General features: G+C 35.5%; 1 protein-coding gene and 1 non-coding gene across 2 annotated transcripts; one reads left to right on the plus strand and one right to left on the minus strand.

The window, feature by feature from the left end:
* The first annotated feature begins 595 nt into the window (after positions 1 to 595).
* On the plus strand, positions 596 to 671 carry TRNAA-GGC (transfer RNA alanine (anticodon GGC)). The gene has a single exon. It is a non-coding gene; the product is annotated as a tRNA-Ala (tRNA).
* A 6,776-nt stretch (positions 672 to 7,447) lies between these two features.
* Positions 7,448 to 16,357, minus strand: Cdk2 (Cyclin-dependent kinase 2). Its single transcript, XM_071587348.1, has 5 exons — positions 16,099 to 16,357; positions 14,141 to 14,336; positions 9,607 to 9,879; positions 8,659 to 8,862; positions 7,448 to 7,550 (listed from the first exon to the last, which is right to left on the minus strand). Exons 1-5 carry the CDS (start codon positions 16,212 to 16,214, stop codon positions 7,452 to 7,454), a joined length of 888 nt encoding a protein of 295 aa, XP_071443449.1. The 5' UTR covers positions 16,215 to 16,357; the 3' UTR covers positions 7,448 to 7,451.
* Between the last annotated feature and the right edge of the window lie 225 nt (positions 16,358 to 16,582).

Genomic DNA, 16,582 nt, shown 5'->3' on the forward strand with positions numbered 1-16,582 from the left:
AACAACTGGAAATCATGCAGCTGAATAGGACAGGGTAACTTTGATTTCCCCTTCTTGGTGCTAACCTTCATAACTTCAACTACAATAATTCCCACATGATTTCCACCCCACTGCTTCCCCCATCCCCAAACTCACCCTAATTTTGCTAGAAATTAGGGTGAGTTTGGGGATGGGGCCCGGCAAGTGGAAAGATCCGGTGTTCGAGTCCCGGTTGAGGAAATATTTTTACTCTTGTGATCCGTTCGATTCCGCCTTCCCCACCTCTATTGTGTTCGTCCTTTATACGTGTTCCTATCCCTTTTCCTTATATATGTTTCTGTATATATGAGTATTTATTCGCCGTTTGGCGGGATTTCGTGTTTGAATGTGTATTTGGCCAATGTGGCTCATCTCTTTCTTCTGGCTATGCGTGCCACGAAACGCACTGTTCTTTTCCTGTATGATGTTGTATGAATTCTAACCACTTTCCTTTCCTCTTGTGTATTGTCTATTTCTCCTTTGGTGGGTGAAACAGCCCCCTGACGCCATCTCTTGGCTAAAGAATCGGGGCGCTTGGCGACATATAAGACCCACGGATCTCAGGGTAAATTACATATCCTCGATAGCTCAAGTGGTTAAGAGCATCCGCCTGGCAAGTGGAAAGATCCGGTGTTCGAGTCCCGGTTGAGGAAATATTTTTACTCTTGTGATCCGTTCGATTCCGCCTTCCCCACCTCTATTGTGTTCGTCCTTTATACGTGTTCCTATCCCTTTTCCTAATATATGTTTCTGTATATATGAGTATTTATTCGCCGTTTGGCGGGATTTCGTGTTTGAATGTGTATATATACTACCTTGATCAAAAAGTTCCCGGAATAAACACCGTGTGGCGCTCCCATCGTTCCGATTTGAGTTCTGTTTTTTTTGTTAAATTGGTACATCTGTTGTTGATATTCCCTTTAAATCTTAGTGTCATAACTTGACATTTGCAAAAGTTACGTAGCCAAGAGTACATCTATCTCTGTGTGTGTTGGCGATTTTTTACAATTTCAGAAATGGATTTAAATTTGCAACAACGAACTTGTATTAAATTTTGCGTAAAAACGGATTTAGTGGCGCACGGACGTTGGAAATGTTGGAAAAGTGTTTCGGCAACGATTCTCTAAAAAAAACGGTCGTTTACCAGTGGCACGAGCGGTTCAGAAGTGGTCGTGAGTCAATCGAAGATGATGAACGCAGTGGCAGACCATCGACATCGAAAGTCGGTGAAAAAATTGATAAAGTAAAAGAAATGTTGGTCAATAACCGCAAATTAACCATCAGAGAAATAGCGGAGGACTTGAACATTGCCTATGGATCCGCCCAAGACATTGTGGTTAATGATTTGGGTTTCCGTCGTGTAGCATGCCAAAAGACCTCAATTTCATGCAAAAAAGAGACCGTGTTGACGTCGCAAAAGACATGATTTGCGAGGCTGAATCCGATCCCACATTCATCAAAAGGATCATTACTGGAGACGAGACGTGGGTTTATGAGTACGACACGCAATCCAGACATCAGGCAAGTGAATGGCGTTCACCAAATGAGCCGAGACCAAAAAAACCACGTCGTTTTCAGTCAAAAAAGAAGGCAATGCTGACGGTTTTCATGGATTACAACGGTGTAGTGCATCATGAATTTTTGCCAGAAGGCCAGACAGTAAACAAAGAGTATTATTTGGGCGTTATGAGACGTTTGCGTGAAGCAATTCGCCGAAAGAGACCAGAAATGTGGGCAGAAAACTCGTGGATTTTGCACCATGATAACGCACCGTCGCACAGTGCTATCATTATTCGTAATTTTTTGACGAAAAATGCAACAAATACCATCCAACAGCCACCGAATTCACCTGATTTGGCTCCCTGTGACTTCTTTCTGTTCAATCGAGTTAAAAAACCATTACGGGGAACGCGTTTTAGCAGCCGAGAGGAAGTAATGGAAAAATCGCAGGAAGCACTGATGGACATACCGAAGACCGAATATAAAAAATGTTTCGAGGATTGGATCAAGCGCTGGCATAAGTGTGTTGCAGTCGATGGGGATTACTTTGAAGGGGACAATATAGATTTAGATGAATAAACTTGTATTTTTAATTTTCTGAATAAATTCCGGGAAATTTTTGATCAAGGTAGTATATATATATATATATATATATATATATATATATACACATTCAAACACGAAATCCCGCCGAAATATATATATATATATATATATATATATATATATATATATATATATATATATGTAAACAGGTCACACATAAAACATAGAGGACAATCATATTGTAGATTGTTTGAGCTTTCGGCCTTCTTCTGTGTTATAGGTACCTGATGATGCATTAGAATTGTAACTAGCAGGAAAAAATAAAGAGCTGAGGAAAATTACAATTTTATTATTCCACATTGTGGTATTCCCTTTAATGTCCCCCCTAAGCAGTTTTGACATGTTTTCAAGGAGATATGGGTTGACATATACCTGCACTATTATGAATATAATACTGGTAGGAAGGTGCCTAGAATATAAATGCACTTTTCCACTTGATGAAATTTTTTTATTTTACGACCAGGTTACGATGTATTACATCATCATCAGGCAACAAGATGAACTGACACAGCTTCAGTTTGTTACCTGATGATGATGTAATACATCGAAACCCAGTCGTAAAATAAAAAAAAATTTATCAAGTGGAAAAGTGCTTTTATCAGTTATTCATTATGCTCGTCTTCCATCACATCACGCCAGAAGCTACTCAATTTGTCAATAGAAATGCTTTTCCATTTATCCATCATCACCAATCTGTATCGTATTATGACACTCATAAGTTACCATGAAAAGTACATTGTATTAACATATTCCCAGTTTTTCCATGTGATTATGGAGAGCAGAATGAAATCCATATCATAAGACAGCATTATATGACAAGTGCTGCCTGTAAGTCATTGATAAAACTTAGAACCATTGTAAGCTGTACCTATGAACATATGAATAGTAACTTTTAATATTTTATAAATGGAAAAAATTCATAACCGAGAAAAAAAACCACGACAATTTCTTCTCCAAGTTGCTATACACATATAAATGTATTTACACAAAAAAGGGTAACTTTTCCTCGGCAAAATCTGAACAGATTTGAGAATATAATTTTTGTGTTTATGGTGCTTGCCTTTGTCAGGGATTCTATACAATACAAGGCATCTCGTTTTTCCAAATACACAGTATAAATAAGTGCTAATTGCAATGATGTGTATAATGCTGATTGCAGAAAAATATATTTATTTCTATCCAACATTGTATCACCGAATAAAATAACAGCATGTTTATCCAAATTATTGAACTACAAGGTGATTTAAATCATTGATGATACAAATGCCATTGTGCCAGCCTCCTCAGTAGACAGTTTGACAGAAAGAGCAGCTGAAGTAGCTCAGATTTTCAATGAATGGTGTCTTGATAACTTTCTAAAGCCCAATATAAATAAGTCCAGCCTGATTTATTTTACTAATAAAAAGGAAGTTTCATCTGCAATGTCAGTAGATGTAGAAGGTGTGAGCATTCCCCAAAATTCCAGTACCCAATTCCTGGGAGTAATCCTGCATAGAAACATGTCTTGGGAGGAACACATTTTCAAATTACGTAGCAAGTTAAGCTCCCTATGCTTCCTTATTAGAAATATTAGATATTCTGTAAATTTAGAGGTCCTTCTATCCATTTACTATGGTGAATTTTATTCTCGTGTTACTTTCAGTATCCTCTTCTGGGGTTCCTCTCCCCATGTGGCCATAATCTTCAAAATCCAAAAGAGGATTATATACGGAGTATGAGCAATGCTCCTTGCCATGCACCATGTAAACCTCTCTTCAAAAGACTTGGTTTATTACCAGTACCTTGCATATATATATTTAATGTCATCTTACATGCAAAGGGTAATATTTCCCAGTACAAGTCCAACCACAATTACCATAGTCACTATACAAGAACCTGCAATGACCTGCACCAACCATTTGTCAGGACACCCAATACTGCCCATGGGCCCAAAGCAATGGGCTTAAGGTTTTCAAATAACTTCCCCATGAAATCAAATATGAAACAAAAGTACCTGTTTTCAAGAAAAAGCTGTTTACCCTTTTAAAAAATAATATGTTCTATTCTGTAAATGAATACCTTGAATTGTCGCTAGGGGTCAATTCCGGCTTAAACAATTAATATGTAATTATACTAGTGAATTGGTATGTATATATATATATTGTATCTCTTCTAAAATTGTGAAATTTATATCTGACGTGTCCTATATTTGTGTATGTATGAATATGCAACAAATCTCCGGACAAATAAATGTATTATTATTATTATTATTTATTTCCATCACTGTTCAACTGCTATCACCATTAAGGAGCTCATAAAATTTCTACACTTTACTCACACCAAACTTGATCAAATCATGATGGATAAAATGTTTTAACAAATTCAGTTTATACTGTGTAGTCTAAAACTTTCAGGTTAATAGTTTCTGAGACTTAATATTATCAATACTTAAAGTTGGAAATAAGCCTAAATTCTTTTAATCATGAGAAAAATTAGCAATAGTTCCAAGAAATATTTCAAAATACTCGCAGGTGGCATCCTATTAAACTTACATTCTTTGTTATGGGAAGAGTCAACCCCAGCCGTACTCTTACAAATGGGCAAAGGATATGGCGAGAGAAAAAACAAAATAAATAAATAATTCAAATTTAATAAAATTCCTTCTCTGAAGAGGACTGCTTAGCAGTTGAAACACACTGTCAGCTTCTGGGCTCATCCCTAACCTTTCCTTCAGTGCGATTACAGGACTAACGTCAGAAGAGATTCCACGGTAGACCTGTCTGAGTGAGTGAGTTTTGAAAGGGTTAAGGTATTTACTCATATTCAAGCAAGTGAGTGATTGGCGGGCCACTGACACAGAGGGAAACCTCTCACAAGTCCTGGTTGTGAGTTCCTGCGACTAGCAAGGAACAATGCTACTTAGTACATCCAAGCTGGAGTGTGCTTGATTTATTTGCATTTATTTTATTACATGTCATTGGTGGGCCACTGGCACAGGGAGAAAATCTCTCGAGACTTGTCTGGGTGAGTGATTGACAAGGGCGACGGTCAATGCTTTCTAGTATACCTTAGCCAGAGCTTTTTTTTGTTATTTTGGTTTAATTGTTTTCTGTTCTAACCCCCTATATCATTTTATTTAATTTGAATGATTTATTTTGTTTTTAACTCTCTAATTTCCCTCACCATATCCTTTGCCCATTTGTAGGAGTACGACTGGGGTTGACTCTTCCCATACTATTCATACGGCCGTAGTTACCTTTCGCTTCATACATTACATTCTTTGAATGAAGGAAGATTTGGGATGTGCAGGTCAGCTTCACTGCATGGATACACAAACAACATTTCTCTGCAGCAGTTGGATTAGAAATATACAGGCACAAGAAAGTGACTATTATTTACATGCTTATACCAAGAAAAGGTTAATGACAAGGGTATGTAGAATGTTGCTGTGTGAGGTTCTGGAGAAGTATGGGGTTAGAGATATGCTTCTGCAGGCACTATATGAAGGTGAGAAATGAATGGTTTAATGTGATGAAAGTCCCAAATGGCAGTTCAATATCTTTATTGTAAGTTCATGACAAGTGTGTGAGGAAGTTTGAAGGAGTCACAATCATAGATACAAGAGTATCTGTCCTCGGGTATGCAGTCTTAGAAAATTAACAAGTAAATGAAAAGAAATTTTTGGCTTTTGGGAGTGGAAATGATGAGTGTGATTTGGAGGGTAGTGGAGAGGTGGAATTGGTGAATGAGGTTGTATATTTGTGTAGGTTGGGAAAAATTATGTTATGGATGGCGAGATTGAAAGGAGTGTGTTTGAAGATGAAGGGTAGCACTAAGAGCCAAGCAAGGAGTGAGCACTGTCAAAAAAGGGTTTAAATTCCTATTAATAGCCTGATGCTACACCTTAGCATGCAAGTAAAATAAATGAGGTGGATGTGACTTTCCTACGTGGGGTCTAAGAAAAAAAAAGAGAAAAGTACACAGCCCTGCACAGAAGCTATACATGAATTTGAAATAACTTAAGTGTTTATGAACCCCACCAGAGAAACATGTTGATGTGGTTTGGGCAGATAGTGAAACTGATGGAATAGCAAGAATGGGACAAGAAGAAGGGGTTACCCAAGGAAAGCCAGGAAGACTGCAACCAAGGGATCATTTTTTTATTGCACAACAATATTGCACTTTGCAGTTGGCAATTGGTAATACTAAGAAAATATGAGAAGTCAAAGGCATCTAGGCAATAGTTAGTGTGAAAAAAACAATAGAAAAGAAAATACAATAAAAATATTGATCACCTTCATTATTAGGTGCCTATAAACACAACAAAATCCATCAATGTGATAGTTTTAAGAAGGCAGTCTGGGAAATGGACTAAAAATAAATTTTCTAAAGATTTTTATCAACGGTTCTTAAATATTCTAATAAATTTAAATTCATGTGTTTATTTAACATGACCTCCAGGCTTTAATAACCATATTTCTAGTGTTACCAAAATAATGCACTCCCCATTCATAGGAAGAATACAATTATTTTATTTGCAATGATTTAAACATAAAATTCTTTTTTAAAAGAGTTTCTGGTTGGAGTCAAACTAAAGAATAACTAGAACAGTCATTTATGTATCTAAATAAAAAGTAGGTCGGAGTGAAGAAAGTAAAATCATTATTAATCCAGCCTGTTAGCAAAACTGCCATGTCTTTTGAGAGATGAAGTGGCAGAAATACAAGGGCAATGAAAAGTAATTGAGAACAGACTAACAAATTCAACTATACAGTAAAATAGTTGATACAGCCCATTACCAAGTACTTATTAATTGATAAATGTATCTCAAATTCGGAATGATCTCATTGTAGATTCGGGTCCAAGAAACTATGTTGTTATTGTGTACGTATTACTGGGTTCATTGTGTATGTACATTAATTCTTCAGCATTTTGCCTAATGCTATGTCCTTGGTACAACATGAACACCAGTAATACGATTCACAGTGGAATCCTACAATTGATAGTGCCTTCATTATCCGTATTTCAACTGCTACTTAACCTTTTATTGACATGTCAAAATTCTAAACAGCTCAAAGGGAAGAAAATGAAAAATATAAGTTTATGATAATGAATATCAATTTTCTTTATTGAGTAAAATACAAAATAAATGAAAAATAATTCAATGAATCAATGTCTCATAGCTAGAAAAATCACTGGAACATAACCCGAGAGATGTGATGTCACAAAAATGACACCCAATTTAGACTTAAAACAGCCATACAATGGAACATAAGACAACAACATTCACTTTTATGTAGTGAACTAAGTCATGTCACTGAAAGTGAGAAATTATTAGAACTCACTGATCATAATGGTGGTTTCAACATCTTCCAATCACTGAAATACCGGTGACGTGAAGCAGCCCTAGCAGATATTCTTTTATGAGGATCATATGTTAATAGTTTCTGAAAAAATTATATAAATTTAACAGTTAAGGATATATATTACCATGACACTGCACACTCAAGTAAAAACAAATAGATATGTATCATGAATGCGGTAAAATGGAAGAATACTTTTAACATATACATGCAATAATTACTGGTAAGTATATTGTAATTAGTGTTCCATATTATTATTTAAACAACAGTGAAAATTTTTAGACAAGCATTTTGCCATAATTTAGACCATAATGGAGGGCACAGAGTTTTGTGGACCCTGTTCCACACTTTGATTTGGAAACTTCTGAGAAGTAGAATAGTTATTAAGGTAATCCACCTTAAGTACCTGATGGAGACAGAACTACCAACCATGTTAGCACTTGATGTGACTTTTGCTTGTCTATTACTCCAACATTACTTGAACCTCTTAAAAACCAGTCGAGTACCAATTACCAATATGGTATCTCTCTTTCCTTGAGTAACTAGCCACAAGGGAATAATTTTTGTGCAACTCAAGAATATGAATAAAAGTGAAATAAAATAGATGATAGTTTAGCAGACTCTCCACCCCCAGTAACAGAATACTTGACTTATTTAAATCCTCTCTCATGAAAGTCATCAGTATATGTAAAAGACACTCCTTTGCCTTATTAGATCCTTAACTCGAGTAAAATACGTAGTAAAAATTAGTGAGCAAAGAATACATTCCAAAGCATAAGCTTGAAAAAAAACAGCATTTATTCGCCTAAAGAGCACAATGACATTGCAATTTACCTGCTTAAAATTATTTGCACACTTCATTAAAACATGCACGTCACTAAGCCATGAAAATCACAGAGGTACAAATCTCTCTCCTGTCATTCCTTTCAAACAAATTTTCATCATGGCACTGGTATAGCAAGTTTGCACAATTTTCATTCATTACGTGTGATAAGAATAGCGAATACAGCCAACAAGTGGTGACAGGACAACTTAAGTGACAATTGAGCCCTGACCTAAGCATTGCCAGCCACCCATGGTGCCCATCAGGCTAACTGGCTGACTTTATGATTGTTTCTTATCTCAGCTTCAACAACTATGGCAATTGCCTGGAAATGGTGTGTTCAAACAGTCAAGTTCTATGTAAACTCACCAAGAATAAGTCCTTTGCATCTGGATCCATATTAGGAATAACTTTAGATATATTTTGTGACTCCCATCTAGGAAATATAGATTTATAATCAGGCAGGTTAGAAACTCCTGGCCACATACTCTCATCTGGTGTGCCTAATGTGCGAAATATTCTAAAAAGTTGATCAATTTCAGAATCTCCAGGAAAGAGTGCTCTCCTCGTGAGCTGTAAAATAGAAATTGTACAAATTATTTACTTTCATTACATTCCATATTGGAAAACTTTTACATGCCTTAAAAGCCGATGTAAAAAATTCCAAAGCAACATTACAGTAAACTAAAAACCATGTAATTAATACCTTAAAATCTTAGAATACTACACAATATTTTTAGCGAATTTTAGATATTGCGTTAGCCTACATATTTCCTTGAGATAATATATATCACTTTTACATAAATTTGACTCATTTAACACTCAACCTAGTTTAAAACAATAACTACATAGAAACAAACTTCATTACTTACAATCGCAAGGAAAAAATCCAGGGAAGCAAAGAAAGAAATGTTTTGTCATCAACATGTTAAGATAAAAAGCTAAAAATATGTAAATAAATGTTCACTTTTGATAAAATTTTAAAACTTACAATTTCCTCACCAGCAATATTTCAGTTATTGCAAAAGCGAACCTACAATTTAGACTGCATTACTTCAAAAGGCAACAAATTCTAATATGTATTTGATGAAAATTTCTGCAATAGCATACCCTTGTTTCCCAGTAAAATAAATTGAAGTTATTTCACCATACCATCTCATTAAAATATGCACCCAATTTGGTTATATATAGCCAAATATCAGGCATTGCTCGGTGACCAAATAATGAAAAATTGAAAGTGAAATAAATAAATTTTGCGTGCATAACATTGCTAAGTCATATTAATATCACCAATACAAAAACAACTAAATTCCTTACCATTTCTGCAAAAATACACCCAATGCTCCAAACATCTACCGAAGTAGAGTAAAATTTAGTCCCTAAGAGAATTTCTGGGGCACGGTACCACAGTGTAACAACTTCATGAGTGTACGTGCGAACAGGAACACCAAAAGCTCTTGCAAGGCCAAAATCAGCAAGTTTGATCGATCCTTCTGCATCAATCAGCAGATTCTGAGGTTTAAGATCCCTGTGTAAGATTCTGTGAGCATGGCAGTACTTGATCCCTTGAAAAAGCTGCCATAAGTAACTCTGTAAAATGAAAACTAAGGATAAGAGATATTCCCGTGGTTACACAAGTTTAAAAAATGTTCAGAAAGTAAGGCCAAGGGATTTAATGTTTATTCATCATTTATTCACCAAAAACATAAACACACACTGGATTTCCACCACCTTTGCCACCAGCTCTAGCAAGTCTTGAATCACATTAGCAAAGTGAAAGCTCAAAATGCTATTCAGTATAGGATTAAATGATTTCAACTGCTATTCAAAGTATCCCACTAGTAAGGGAGTTGCTATTAATAGCCTCAGCAGCATACTGTCAGGATGCAAAAAATTGCATCTAGCCGGCCCCGGTGGCGACGGAGTAATGTCCTCGCCTGCCAACCCAGAGGTCATGGGCTCAACTCCTGCCAAGGTGGGTTTTTCTACATCTAGGGCTTGGATGCTTGTAATTGTTATATCATTGTTAAAAGTCTGATGTTAAGGCCAAAGGGCTGTTTTTGTATTAATGTGAAATAAATAAATCCAGTCAATCATCTCATGAACATTGTATACAATTAAGGGTTTTTACTTCCAGCAAAAGAATTTCTTAACTCTTAAGTAAGCATTATATTCTTATTTACATGCTATAGGTGGAGCCATTATTGTATGCTCTAGATATTTAAGAACATACAAATAATGCAATTTTAAAAATTCAAGATGGAATAAACAACAAAACTATATTTTCATCAACTTTGACAGCTAGTTAGACTTAAATATACATATATGCTTCTCTTAGGGTTTTATTTAGAGAGCTTTATGGAATGTATTATCCTTAGTCTCTTAAAATTATATATTAAGATAAAGTAACATGTAATTTCAATTAGGCATAATATTTGATATATATTAATTAAATTAAAAGACATATGTACTAGGACTTAACTACAACTCTTGCCAGTAGCATAATGTTGGCAAGCATCAGGCCATTAAAAATTGAGATAATAAAACAACTCATCATTTAACATCAGTCCCATACACCAACATTCAAATTTTGCGCAATATATAAATAATTTTAAAGTTCTGATCGACTACAAGACATTCTACATGGGAGTTTCATAATTGTTTCCATCTATAAGATAACTTGACTTTTTGCATGAGGTGACGATCAAAATGGAAGGGTCTTCTCAATACGCCACTGAAAGCCGGTAAGGATTCATAATGACCCATGAATTCAGGGAAAAATTGATACTCCTTATTCTAGGCCCAACCAACAACTAGTCATGCTATTTTACAATCCCAAACACCTAAGCCTTACATGAAGGAAAGCCCACCTAACTGAGATCTAAACCTGTGGCCTTTTGAACAGCAGGCAAGAATATACTTCCAATGCCACCAAGGTTGGTTGGGTAGGGACCCTAGTGAGTTGGGACCCTTCATGTATTTTAAGAGGTGTACATATTCACCACAATGCACAGTAATTTTGATACTATTGCAAAATCTATCCATCCATCAAAGTTAAAGAACAGTGGCTCAAATTAAAATTATTGGTTTCAACCAGTCTTCTTGTGTTTCAAGAAACCCAAGACAAAAGAATGATTCACTTCAAATGCTTTAACAATGTCAAGAATTTAAATGAATTTGCAAAAATATTTCCTATATGAATCTGATGTTATTCTGGATTTAAAAAATAAATCATTGAATTAACACATGACTATGTATCACCTGACATAAATCACCCTGAAGAACAATCCATTCATTTGAGAATTGTAACTACTTCTGCCCCAACAAAAATCTCAGGTCTACTCAAAAGCAATATTTGTTCACTTAGATGCACTCAACAACTGTAAAAATCAACCAGTAAAAAACCTGCTGTATCTATTAACATTTGCCTCTTATCTTACTAAGTTTTAGTTTTCTCAAGGTACATTAATTTGGAGAAAAATTATCGTACATTCAGGACACAAGCCATATTTCTATGAATCAACATTTCCACACATTGTGTACTATAAATGCTTGGTACTTAAAATTAATAAATGCCATAACTTATTATGAAGCTGCCACAAGACCCTAACAGCTTATTCCATGTGAAAATAACCGATTAACGAAAGCAATAGATTTTCTTGGGCAACTGGAAACTTTAGAAGGTTAAAATCAAAATCTCATGTGAGCCTGAGATGAGAACCTTTGATATATCGCATATCACATCAAGGAACACCGCAATCTCTTCAATAAGTTCACCAGAACATGAATTTTGTTCTATTATGACAATGAGGACCCTTATGAAGCTAGTCACCCTCGTTTGATTACCTTGAAATAATTAATTTTATGTTGAGTAATTCCTTTCAACATTCACAGCTTCAATAACAAAACTGAAGAATACCATATGAAGACAGCCCAATTCTTGATCCATCAACATTTAACGATTCCCATTTAATCCATATCCAAAATTAGCCCATCACATTTTATGGGTCACTGAAGCGTTAACATATGATATACCATACATGGCTATCTGCCAATAATATAGCATTTCGAAGATGGGCTGCCAATAATATACATTATAAATGATACTGCCAAAAATTCCAACATTATCATTATCTAATTTTGATGAATTACTAACTTGACTACCGATTATTAAAAATAACAGGGGGGCAATTTCCATATTTAATATCAAAATAATATGAATACTTCTCTTTGAGTCAGAAGCTTGAGCACTTAAGTTAAGGAATACCTTTGTCCAGAAAGTTCTCAAGACACTTGAAAGTATCCAATCAGTTTTCGTGACTGGCCTGAAACGTGTTGCTCATCATCACACATTGAACACACATGGGGCATCTCCATTTTACTTGTTCATATTTTTAAATTAGTACCTTTTCCCTTTTTCAATATTAGGTTATTTATTTCCTTCTTTATTATTTTGGGATCATTCTGTCTGGGAGATCAGGGACCTATTTCTGGAATCTTTTTCTTTGATCATACAGAATCTATGGCTTTGCAAAAATATCTACTTCATGTATTACAGGATTGTGAACGTTTAATACTGTTAGGATTGTTATATTTACCATCATCTTTAACAATAGACCCCAGATTGCTAACATATGGCCCCTTTCTTTCCATGCATCTGTATGAAATACACAAAGTTAAGACTAGAAAACAAACTTCTTTCCATTTATGATTAATGGCTATTTAATCTTTGAATGTTAAAGGAAAGCTAATTTATTACATGAATTTCTGACCAAGAACCTCGAAGAAATAAATTCCTACATGTACAAGATTCATTATCATTAAGGATATCCATTTAATGGCTTGCCATTAATTTACTTAATCATGCACCTAACATGCAAACTACTTACTCTCCACTACAAATGAGTTACAAGCTGGCTCACGATTTTATGCAAGCGTCTATTGCTTGAGTAGTTGTAAAGAGAGAATTTCAAAAAGGCGAAGTCTGCACCACTTAATTAGTTCAATGCTAGGTAAGAAAATATTTTACCTCCTTAGAGCTTTAGCAGAGCCTGCTACCTTAGGAGTGCCCCTCACAATACACATTAATATTTTGCGCATCAGAAGTGACTCACCAATGTTTGTTCATTAATAATTGATAACCATCAAATAGCTTACAACAGCATATTCTTCCTTTGATGATGACAAGCTACAATCCTGTTCATTCTATTCAAACTCAAGTGCTAACCACTTACCAAGATTGCAAATCTAACCTAAAGAGCTATTTAGAGTGAAATTAAATTTCTAACATTACTTCGACTAATTTACATGCAATGAAAAATTTCAGATAAAAAACTTAACACTCCACCTTACTAAAGCTTTTAATGACTAGCACTTATAGATGTAACATTCCATTATGGAGTAGAAAAAGGGAAGAAATGCACTTATGTATACATTACTCTCTCCCCATTAATACTCTTGTGACCAATACAACTCTACACTTCACCTTCCTTCATGCGCAGCTGATGTTATATACTGATAGAAAATTTAAAACTGATATTACTCTACAAAACATCTATGGAATTTCATATATCAGACTTCAACAATGAAAAAACATTTCACAAAAAATTTAGTGAAATAACTGGTTAAAGTTTAAGACATATGTTATTCTGGTAATGCCTACACCTTTAAATTTAAACTAAGTCGATTTGGTATGGAGTCGACAACAATCAAACAAAGAAGTTCTGAAAGACGCAGGCTTGATTAGGATACACAAGTTTTCAAGACATTGCAAATGGATTCATAACAGCCTCCAATTGATAGAGCCTGATGGCAAAATGAAAACCTGCCCAAATTCAATATATTCCTATACCTTAACTAATGCAGGAGGAAGCAAATCCTTCGAAGAATCAAGAAACTTCTTCAAGTCTTGGGTAAGAAATTCAAATACAAGATAGAGTTTCTTGTCTGCATGAACCACATCCAGGAGGCGAACAACATTAGGATGTTTTAATTCTTTCAGAAGAGAGATTTCTCTGATGGCAGTACTAGGAACGCCTTCTACTTCCCTGAAATAGGTTAATTAAGTTATAAATAATACCGCTTCCTTGGAAGAGGGCCGTCAATGCCGCGAATGAGACACATAAGATGAATTCAAATATATTTATTCAATACCAAACTCCACACAAATCTAAATACAAAATACAAAGACATTCAACATGTTATAATTAATCTAATCACTGCCACATGTACATCTTAAATCACATTGTTAAATTTAAAAATCTATTAGAACTATTAATTAGGTTGCAGCCGAAGTAGTATTGTTACCCAATATTAGTAGGCTTTCTTCTGTTGGAGGGTGATAGGGCTTGAGGCTTAATGCGAAGTCGATGAACGGGCAAAGCACCCCAGCGGACTAAGCTGAATCATGTGGTGCTACGCTCGGTCACCACGTATTCACCACAAGATTCAGCTCAGCCCGAAGGCAGGGGATGTATTACTTAGAAAGAAGACGAGGGAGCCCAATAGATGGGAGCTTGACACCCTGAAAGTGAGTTGTAGCACAGTTCATGCAGGCGTTTGGTTAGATCCTCTCTCCATGCGCACTCCCTTTTACACAAGCATTTCATTTAAAATGTGATACATTTTGAGCAAAAAGATATAAAAAACAGTTAGCAGTTAAGAGCAATCATACATTGCATACAAGCGAAGTTAGCTTACACACCAGTGTCATCGTTCATGCTTTATTTACAAGCCAATTAACCCACATTGGATATAATGACATTAAAGCAAAAATCTTTCGCATAACTTGGTACAAAAAAGAATAAGCCATTCCAGAGAGCAATATTTACAGAGCCCAACAAATACATAAATATAATTGGAAACAAGGTCAAACATTGCGTATTTTTTTCTCAGAAATAAATTCGATTAGTAGGCAGAAAGTAACATTGCAAAATATCACAAACGATCCAACTTAACCATTTTACAAACTTATGGACACAAATGGGATATTCCAACCTCTGCGTTTTGTTAAAACAACATTTTAGTAACACAATCGCCAATTGGCAAACAAGGCAAACGTCAACAAACAAAGAGCGTATTAGCAAATACAAGTACAATTAAATATATATAACTTGCTGTACAAATGATGATACCTGAGATTAGAAAAACCAATACGGCCAAATTGTTATATATTAAGAAATAGCTCGGTTACTAAAGAAAATGAGCAAATTGTAGCCACGGATACGACGCACATCCGCCATTTTCACTAAGCCGAAATGCAATTTTCGCAAAGGTGCTGCCACCTAGATACAAGCGGAGGAAATCTACGAAGCCCAAGCAAATCGAAAAATTCATACGCACCAAAGAACTTTAAACCGAGCATTCCTAATTCGTAACAAAAATAGCAGTCAAATACTTGCAATGCTCCTACCAAAAATGCTCCTGCTACCTACAAAATTTCGAAGACTTGTGCATGCAAGATATAGAAACTCAGAACTGTGATATAATTCAGTTCCCATATACCACAGAGCGAGTTCCTTAATCCGACATCCAACAATTTGCACTAGTCTCGCAGTAATAGAGCTTACACAATATTCTTGCAACTTTAACCAAATAAATAGCTACACGACGCTGCTGCGTTTAACGTCTCCTCTACATAACGGCATAATAGGTCGTAATGACGTCACCAAAAATGCTAAAAGCTTCAGTTTCCCAAGTTCATTCAATATGGCGACTAAAATGAAGGGAAATTTCATACATTTCGCGCACCATACCGTGGCGAATACTTCTCTCGGGACTTAAAAGAATACAAAGTCTTTCAATACTCACGTTTCCAAACGTATTTTCTTCAACGCGACAAGTTTTCCAGTTTTCGTGTCTTTAGCCTTGTAAACCACTCCGTAAGTTCCTTCTCCAATCTTTTCAATTTTATGGAAAACGTCCATGCTGATAACTCAATAGGTTAAGTACCACTTACTTATATGAACTACGACCACAGACACACCATTATCACTAACTTCCAGAACCACCTGTTTTTTGCTCCACACACCACATTGGGACGCACGTCCTACGGATTCCCGCGCATTTTAGAAAATGAAATTTATTCTGCGGGCGTCTACGTAATCATGGGAAGGAAATGACAAAATACTTGAGTAAGCGCAATATTACTGTTAACAATGGAGAAATTATAAATGCAAACTTCAGTGAACAGCTGTAAGAGGATTTTTATCGGAGATAGTGTGCTTGTTAGCAATCCTTAAATTATTATTAATAATTAAAAATCTATTGCTCATAGTAGTGTTCTTTGACAGCG

The sequence above is a fragment of the Hetaerina americana genome, unplaced genomic scaffold (assembly GCF_022747635.1).
Source record: "Hetaerina americana unplaced genomic scaffold, ioHetAmer1.1.p SCAF_3, whole genome shotgun sequence".
In the NCBI taxonomy this organism is placed as follows: Eukaryota; Metazoa; Arthropoda; class Insecta; order Odonata; family Calopterygidae; genus Hetaerina; species Hetaerina americana.

Bases quoted from the DNA above. Each gene is read 5' to 3' on its own strand.
- Cdk2 (XM_071587348.1), bottom strand. From the start codon at position 16,214: ATGGACGTTTTCCATAAAATTGAAAAGATTGGAGAAGGAACTTACGGA. The intron at 14,337-16,098 runs GTGAGTATTGAA...AACCTATTTCAG, and splicing joins AAGAAAATACGTTTGGAAAC to GGAAGTAGAAGGCGTTCCTA. The intron at 8,863-9,606 runs GTAAGGAATTTA...TCTATTTTACAG, and splicing joins GGTGTATTTTTGCAGAAATG to CTCACGAGGAGAGCACTCTT.